This window comes from Lactuca saligna, chromosome 5 (assembly GCF_052625555.1).
Source record: "Lactuca saligna cultivar CGN05327 chromosome 5, ASM5262555v1, whole genome shotgun sequence".
Classification (NCBI taxonomy): domain Eukaryota; kingdom Viridiplantae; phylum Streptophyta; class Magnoliopsida; order Asterales; family Asteraceae; genus Lactuca; species Lactuca saligna.
The window spans coordinates 211,330,852-211,340,286 of NC_136421.1; the positions used below are offsets into that span (position 1 = coordinate 211,330,852).

Genomic DNA, 9,435 nt, shown 5'->3' on the forward strand with positions numbered 1-9,435 from the left:
CAAACAACCCTTTCTTGAGCCACAAAACTCTTTGTAGCTGAAAAAGAAGAGTATTCTTCCGTCCTTCCGATTCAAATTTTTACTTCCTGGGATTATTTTATTAAAAATAAAGAGTAGGTTTTACCTTCGAGCAACTTCTTTCTATGCCTTTTTTTTTTTTTTTTTTTTTTTATTTTATTAAAAATTAATATGTTTAATACGATTGCAAAATGCATATCACTTCAGTTATAAATCTAGTTTTCTAACGATTGTTGAGATTGTTTATGCATGGGTACATATTGAGCGACTTTGGAGCCATTTGACATGTTTCATTCATGCTTACAAAAACTAAGTTACCATTAAACCTGTTAGTAGATATGACAATAGTTGACAAGTCAACAAGTTATAATGAAATGGTAGAAGCCATAGTTGGATTTATTTTTGAAAGAATGTACATGTACATATTCATTTCATTCTCGTAGACCACGTATATCTTTTAAAAACAACAAATATTTTTAACTCAAGCTGTCGACACTTGATTGTAGTTGTATTTCAATTACAAAGGGCATACCACGTTGTTAGCTTTAAATCAGTATTCGGTTCATAACCAATAAATTTAGCACTACACAAACGAACTATTACCTCAAAATCCCAACAAAAAAACAAAATGTATAAATCCCGATTCGAGTCATCCTCTAAAGGATTCATCAACTGGCTCCTTAAGAAACCCCAAAATGGCGAAATTAACTACTTTTTCTTACTCCAATCTAACATCCAAACATGTTGAGATAAATAGTTTTCAAGATCAAAAACATCAAAATCAGCCACCAACACGATAAGATCTTCCTCTAAAGACACCACCGGTATTTCCAGCAGGCTGTGCTTGTGTATTCACCGGAGCTCCAATCTTGTACTTCGCAACCATTTTACGCCTTATCGAGTAACAAGTCAAGAAATTTCATTTTTCTTTTTTTTCAGTGCGACAAAATGTTGCAATCTTTGCCCCATTCTTAATGAGGAATAGGAGTGCATTCACATCTTTTTGCACTGCATATATATATATATATATATATATATATATATATATATATATATATATATATATATATATATAAAGAGCTAGAGAGCTAGTCTCTATCCCACCTTTTTGAGTGGATACAAAAGCTGCAACTTTTGTCTCACTCAGTACAAGTCCTAGTCCAATACAGGTCAACCACAATATGTTCTTTTTGAATGGGACAAAAAAAGTTGCAACCACCCATCTTGGGCTAGTCTTTGTCTCACCTTTTTAGGTGGGACAAACGTTTGATTTTTTATCAGTCTTAGTCGAGTACAAAAGTCTTAGTCCAGTACAAACCAAACACAGTACAACATGTTGTGTGAAGCGAGCAAAAAGGATACAACCACATTGGTGTCTGCAAGATATTTCTTCCGCCGGCCAAAGGATGAAGAACTGTCAAGAAGTAATATAGATGACCGGCTAAGATACCACATAGATCAGGGGCAATAGGTGAACCAAATATGACATCTAAAGCAAGCATTGCCCATGGCAAATAGAATGCCTGAAAGTTAAACAAAACAATTCATGATAGAAAAATCATAAGGGTATATTTGTCAGATATGTGAATATGAAGAAAGGTAGCATAGAAGAAAAACATACCTTAAGTTGTACAAGCCCATAAATGTTAATATTGGCATTTGGAAATTCTCGGCTCCACACATAAAGGAGCATAAATACCAAAGATACCCCCAAAAAGTATGACTCGAAGAAAGGAATGGCAGCTAGTAACTAGAGTATATTTGCAAGGTCAGATACAAGAAATAGCAACATACTTTCATTGATTTGTTTGTTATAGCAATGTCATCCAAATACAAAAGAATTTTTTTTCAAAGTACAGAGGCTTAATAAGAAAATAAGTGAAATGTTTTTTGAAGAGTTGTTTTATAAATTATAAATTATAATAGAGCATCTCACCAAAAGTGTTGATGATCCAAATATCATCATCCATAAGAAGTCTGCTGTGCGTCTATTAAACGGTCCATTCTCTAGTTGAACTCCATATCTTAATCTGAAGAAAGTTACAAAAAATAAATAAAATATATATATGCCAAATGGTCTGTAATATATACTTATACTTACATCATTAATAGGCGGATTCCAAAATTTATAGAGAAAGGGCCAAGAAAGATGAAATTTGTAAGCAGCCTCCACACCTAAAAGATCAAAGTAGATCATCCAAATCAAAAACATTTAAGGTGGCTTTTTGGATATAGGATCAAGTGTGTAAATTTAAGATGAAATTTTTTTGGATGATTATAATTCATACCTGAAGGCGAAAGAAGACTTGCTCATAGATCAATGCGATATAATAAATTGGTAATAGCTTCAATGTAGCTAGTGTTGTAGTCACTAAACACAAGGTACCATAAGCCTTGCTTATAGGTGGAAGTGAATTGTAGAATCTGAAATGAGAACAAAACTTCTAAAAATCCAAAAAGATTTTTAAAAAAAATCTATATTGGAAAAAATAAGATGTAATTCAAACACCAAAAATTGGTGTTCCACACCAAAAAAAGAAAGAATCCATCTTTGAATTTCCCCAAGTCAAATATAGTCATTTTTTGGGTCAAAACAATCGCACATCGATTTGGAAAAATTCAAGACATATTTAGCAATTTAATTGATTTTATTCTAGAAGTAATCTGTAAACTGTAATCTCATCTCCAGCTTCTCTCGTGTGTCGTGATCATAACAAAATTGGACAGTTAAGCCTAAGCTATAGTTGCAAATGTTAAGCATCAAATGTAGTACTTTATCCAAATCTACCCTACAATATTTGCATATCATACATTTTGTTTATTGTCAGCTTGATTTGTAGGTCAAAGAGCTTTATTACATGGTTTTAATGATAAAGTAACGTGATGATGTCCACAAACATCCAATAGTGACATATTCTGTGCATTTATCCTAGGAATCATCCAAAAAGAATAGACTGTGAACAATGTTACTTGGCAAGTTATATACTTCTCATTTTCTTGAGCCATATTTGTAAGCTTTATATATTGTTATTGGGTTACAGTTATATATTTCTTGTGCAAGTAATACCTAAAGGACAGAACAAGTGAGCAACATAACAGCTCTCAAATAATCCAATAAAAGTGTTTCTTTTGTATACTCAAATTTATTTGGATACTTAATCTTGATGATAGACACATTACTTGCACCATTAACTTTGCTAATCTATACGTCTGGAAGTATTTTTTCAATAAATGACAGACTTTGGTCTTAGCTATAACTGATTCTTTTAAGTCTCAAGACACCTTTTCAAGGATTCCTCCATCACCTTTCCACCACAACAATTCAAAAGTGTTGATATCTAGTGTGTGACTGTGTGTACGTCATGAAGTTCTAGTAAAATCTGGAAATGCCATTTTTGTAAAAAAGGTAACTTAGAAAGCATAGCTGCATAAACTGAGCATATCTTCCTAATTCGTGCCTCTTTGTTGAATTAATTTCATAAGTAGATAAAAAAGAATGTAAGATTGGAGCGCAATCAGACAACCCTCATGTTCTTCCCCTTTGCTACATGCCAATCAGGCCAATTGGGATCCTTTCAAAGCCCTAGCTGAGCAAACCTAACAATAACAGTAAAACCTAGGCCAAAATTCAATAGACTAATCTATGTATTTTTAAAAACAATTAGCAGTTAAACTTAAGCATACCAAAGATTAACAGCATGTCACTACACAAATTCCTAACGAACATACTAAATCATGGAGATTGCAAATCAAACAAAAATATCTGCAAAACAAACAATTAAAATCGGCTAAACATACAAATAAAAAAGATCACGTTCTAAATGAGCAAACAAAGTAAAATAATTCGGCTAACAAACTCAAATTAACATGAATTGCGCACATAAGCTCCCCCAACAACTACCTAATTGGCAGTGCAACCTCCATATCAACTCTCTGATCACAAAATCAGATAGACAAACACGCAAACATAATTCGAATCGCTATAGCAAGTGGTTAAGCCTCATTTGAATCGTTGCACAATTTAAATAAGCTAACACTACAAATCAACGAAAATCAAGAAATAGCATAGCACGCGAATGATCGCAAGTGAAAATTTGAGAAAATTACTCTGCAGGAGATGACATTGGAGCAGATGCGACGCAGCGACGGATTATTTCTTGATGAGAAAGAAAGAGACGACTATTGATGCGAGTTTATGAATAACTTCCCATCGGAAGCCGGAAGATGGACAATTTCGTAGTCTGGAAGCTTCGCCATGGTATTTGACCCGTTTTCAGTTCGGGTGGTTTCTAATAATTGACTTGTTGACTTCTTGAGCAACCAAAATCAATTGGTATTGAGATTGTTATTGTTAACATGTTGTGGTTTGATATGTTAATAATTTAAATTATTGGGGGTTGTGATGAAATAAATTATTTTTCTTTTTCTATTACTAACACCTCGTATATCAAGTTACCCTTTTACATAATTACATGTAACACTCATAAATTTGTCAAGTCAGCTTTGGAGTATTCAGAAAATTGAAATTGAATGTATGTATTGTAGGTATGTTGTAGTGGTATGGTATCATGTAAGTTAAGTTTCCAAAGTAATGAAAATAGGGTGTTGTAAATGATAAAGTATTCTAAGTCTTATGTCTTAAAAAAAATTTACAAGTCAAATTTGAGTCTAAGATTTTGATGCTCCGATTATTTTTATGATTACATGTTAGATGCATTTCATGTATCTTTTAGCATGTTTATTTCTTGTATTTGCATAACATTTTAGTCATAGTTTTATGCATTTTATCTAACTTTGGGGCATTTTACATTTTGATAAAATACTTTGAGGTGTGCATTTTTGTTGATATGTAAGGACTTTTTTTAAGACATGACTAAACTTGGGATGACAAGGGGAGGTTCTAGGCAAAGTTTCAAGCAAAATGGACCAATAACGCAATAATTTTATAAAAAATATCATATGAAACAGAAGGCTTACACGATCGTTGTATTTTTAGGCACAAAAAATACACATTCATGTATTTGAAGACTTTGAGAGTACGGTTGTGTTTTTGAATAAATTTGGACCGTGTATTTTACCATACAAAAAATTACATGTCGTGTACTTTATGATTTCGAGTCGAAAAAGGCATTGTATTTTGGAAAAGTTTCAAGATAAGGCATCATACTTTAAAGATTACATAAATCGTGTACTTTACCTCTTGAAAAACACATGTTGTGTATTTTTCCGACAACAGTTATTAATTAGTTTCCTGATTTCGTAAAAAGAGAAATTGGCTCGTGTTTTTTTTATCTCTCAACTTGGACAAAAAGGATGGTTGAGGAAGTTTAACGTAAGTTTTGATTTCAGAATTTGTAAGCTTTTTGTAGCCTTGTTAGGCTAAAAACTAATTATGATTTTGTTGTTCGATTTCCATCTTTTATGCATTTAGTTCTTATGGTTTTATTTTGGACAAATTTTATAATATAGTAAATTCATGTTTTATTTGCATTATACTCTTTGAATTCTTAGCATGGTTCATCATGGCCACTTAAATCAGGTTAGTTACTGTAATGTTATTTAATTCATAACTATGGTGAGATCATGTCCGTTTTGTGGGGGTGTAATCTATAATTTTTGTATTAGACAAGGAGTATTTTTATAACTTTTATAACATATGGGTCATTTCTATGAAAAAATACATATGGACCTTTTATGTAAATTATAAGGATAATTTTTGTAATTTGTTTTTACACATGGACCAAAGTTGCCAACATACAAACGTTTTAAATACATAGACATTTTTTGTACAAAAATCTGCACATTGACATTTTCTATAACTTATAATGACCGTTTCATAATTTATTTTCTATGTAGGGATCAAACCTCACTTTTTGCTGTTAGGAAGGGGTATTTATGTGATTTTTAACATATGCATCATTTTCTGTAAATATAATTCTACATAGGGACCTATTTTTGTAAATTATATGGACCGTTCTTGTAATTTATTTTCTATGTAGGAAGCAAAATCTACAAACATGTCAATATACAAAAGGTAATGTAACACTGTAAATTTTCAAACCAAATCTTTCATTTTCTACACGATAAAATTTTAAAAACACGTCACATTTTCTAAAAAATCTCAAATATTAATTATCAACACATATTTCAAAAATTATTTATCACAATCCATGATCCACCAAAAATATATCACCAGCTCCCGTGTGTGTACAATCAAGCTGATGCCTTTCCGTTATCCTCGGGAGTACCTGAAACACATAACACGGTAAGCACGAAACTTAGTGCGTTATCCAAAATACCGCACACACAACTTATTAGCCACTCAAGGCTATAACTCAGTAAGACCCTCTGGTCAATGTGTCTCAATGGGACCCTCCGGTCTCATAGCTCGGTTTGCACCCTCCGGTCCTGTCTCAGTGGAAACACTCTAGTCCCACGACTTGGGTTGGACCTTCCGGTCCGATCTCAGTAAACACAAATATAACATATATATCACACGAACAAGATGCATAATATCACATAACTCAATAAGCACATAATACCCTCCAGTCACACACAGATACCACTCATGGTAAAGTATAGTGAGAAAACTCACCTCGTAAGAACTCGGATAATCTCGAACTCGAATCACCGGTCTAGCCTCCGCCTAACACAATACGATATTTATCCCTAATTAATAACGGCTCTCAATGAAGCTAGACCAACCTTTCTACAAACTTACAGAATGGTAAAAGACCATTTTACCCTCCGTGGCCTTAATAGTCCATAAATTGACCAAACCCTAAAAGCCAACCAAAAAGTCAACAGCAGGGAGTACGTTGCGTGTACCAGCTCTCTACGCTAGGTGTACTCAGCTGTCATGCAGGCATCGAGGATACTCGACCCCTACGCTGCGTGTATTGGGATTACGCCCAACCTATTTCCCAGTTTCACTCTTCTCACTCATTTGGGCTTAATCAGTTAAGACCTTGGCCCATATCACAAATCTGGACTCCCTAATAGCTCTTACTCCATAAAGTCAGTGACTTTAAGGCTTTTCATGGTTGATATGGTCATAAACACACAAAACACTCACTCTCTTATCTCAAAAAGCTCATAACTCATGCATGGCTTGATTCCAACGTCCAAGATTGGATTTTTATGACATTACACCACTAAATGCACTCAAAGGGGTTGATCAAAGTCTCTGGTACTCAATATCTCATAAAGTCTCCAACTTTTAGGACAAAACCCCTAAAATACTCTACTATGATGTACAAATCAAAAGAGTAAGAAAGCTTGAAACTTTATACCTCTATGTGAAGCTCCCAACACAGATATGGTCAGATCCAAGGGCCTGGACTCTCACTTTTCAAAATACTAGGGTTTTTATTTTATTAAAATTTTCGAAAATTATAACCATTTAATTTAGAATTTTAAAATTTAAAAACCTTTGATTTAATAATTATCCAAAAATCAAACAATTAATTAAATTATTAAATCACATAAGGATTATCAATTTAAATTAAATAGATTAACTTAATTTAACCCTTTATCCATGGATTTCGAAACTTGGGGTAGGAATATCTTTAATTATACAATTTAACAATTACAAGATAATTACCAAAAATAACAACCTACTAACTAATTCCTTAGATTTCGAAATCTTCTTCTTGGAGTAGAAGGCAAGACTTTCAACCTTGCCTAAAAATCGAAAATCCTAGGGTTAGGAAACCCTAGATTTCGACTCCAAGGTGGCCAAAGGAAAGGGTTTGAAAACCCTTAGGGAGTTTCGAAAAAGCAAGGTTCTTAAACCCTAATTTGAGAAAATTAAAGGCCTTAGGGTTTAATTGCCATAAACGCTAATTTTGTCTAGTTCAATTAATTGTACCAAATCTAATTGAGAACAAAAAACCATACGCTCTGATACCAAAGATAGGTTTTATACATAGCAAACAATCATATGTGTACATGCAACCCTAATTTTGAGGATCTATGTTTTCACTATTAAACATACAAAAAAAAAAAAAAAAAAAAAAACAGGAAACCCTAGAAAGCTCCTAGAATTTTCATAACCAACATAAGAAGTATTAGAAACATACCTTTATTGTTATTTAGTAATAACAATGATTTCCTTTGAAGATCTTAACTTTGAGAACTTAGTGTCACAAATATCACACATCTAATGGCTCACAAACACACCAAGCAAGAGGATGATTATGAGAGATATGAGAGAGGAGGTAATTTCTAAAAATTTTAGCTCTTCTAGGGTTTATTAGAGTGGCCAAAATCATAAGGGGTAATGTTCCTTATATTGTTAGGTTGCTTCGCCCCAAAGCTAGGGTTTCTAGGTGGAAATCCTAATTTCCAGCTTAGGCCCCAAGCAACCCATGGATCCACTTCCTTAAGGCTTTGGACAAATTTCTAAGGGACTCCTTTAGAAATTTCAGCCAACCCCACTTAGGATGATCCAACAGCCCAAACCATAACTATTAATTAATTGCAAAACAGCCTGTGCACTTTCAATTAATTCCTTTAATCCCAAAATTAATTCCAAATTAATTTTTGATTAAATATTAATTAATAATATGATTAATAATTAATATATTATTTCCATAACATATTAATAAACCATATATTCCAATTTATCAATCAAATTAATAAATTATTCCTCTTTTTTAATTAATCATCATGTCTACTTGCTAGTGTGAACGCAACCGAAAAGGACCATGTCACTATAAATTCAATTACAAACCAATTATAGTTATAGGCTTAGACACCTAATCCAATAGTGACAATCATCTGGAACACGCAATATGAAATTTCTATGCCACATCATGACACCCTTCATGTCACGTCGTGGCATATGGTTTTCCTTAAAAACCATGCCTTTGACTCCTGTGTACTATCCATTGATCCAATCTAGGAAACGTGTGTTACAAATCTTCTCCACTTAAATTATATTTCATCCTTAAAGTCAATCCTTACAAATATCTCCTTCCATAATCCAAGGCCATTCCAAGTGTCAGAATTCTGCAATGACCAACATAATGATTCTCGAAACCAAGTGCATAACTAAACTCAAGCGGAATCTTCCAAAAGATCGAATTCATGACCGCAGTAGCACTGTGACAATGCTTAAAACAAACACTTCCCTCTTATACCAAAAACCATTTCAATCCTTAGCGAGAAATATGTGATGCGACGAAGAGACAACACTAACACTTACAACTAAATCACACCGAGAAGAAATAACATCCTGACCATAATCTGAGGACTCTGAAACTATATGTGACTTCTAGACATACAAAGCCATCTGAACCTCAACCATGTTGACGAATGCTCACAGATATGGTCTGACACTGATACTACAGCCGAACATTGCATCTAACCAACCTTGAGAGAAGCTAACTCTTACCCTTAAGTCGAAGGCTTAAA

General features: G+C 33.3%; 1 protein-coding gene across 1 annotated transcript; it reads right to left on the reverse strand.

Moving 5' to 3' along the window:
• Positions 1-594: 594 nt before the first annotated feature.
• DER1 (DERLIN-1) lies at positions 595-4,243 on the reverse strand. Its single transcript, XM_078958554.1, has 7 exons — positions 4,126-4,243; positions 2,307-2,442; positions 2,120-2,193; positions 1,955-2,048; positions 1,640-1,768; positions 1,381-1,541; positions 595-911 (listed from the first exon to the last, which is right to left on the reverse strand). The coding sequence occupies exons 1-7, from the start codon at positions 4,140-4,142 to the stop codon at positions 800-802; spliced, it is 723 nt and encodes a 240-aa protein (XP_078814680.1). The 5' UTR covers positions 4,143-4,243; the 3' UTR covers positions 595-799.
• Positions 4,244-9,435: the final 5,192 nt, after the last annotated feature.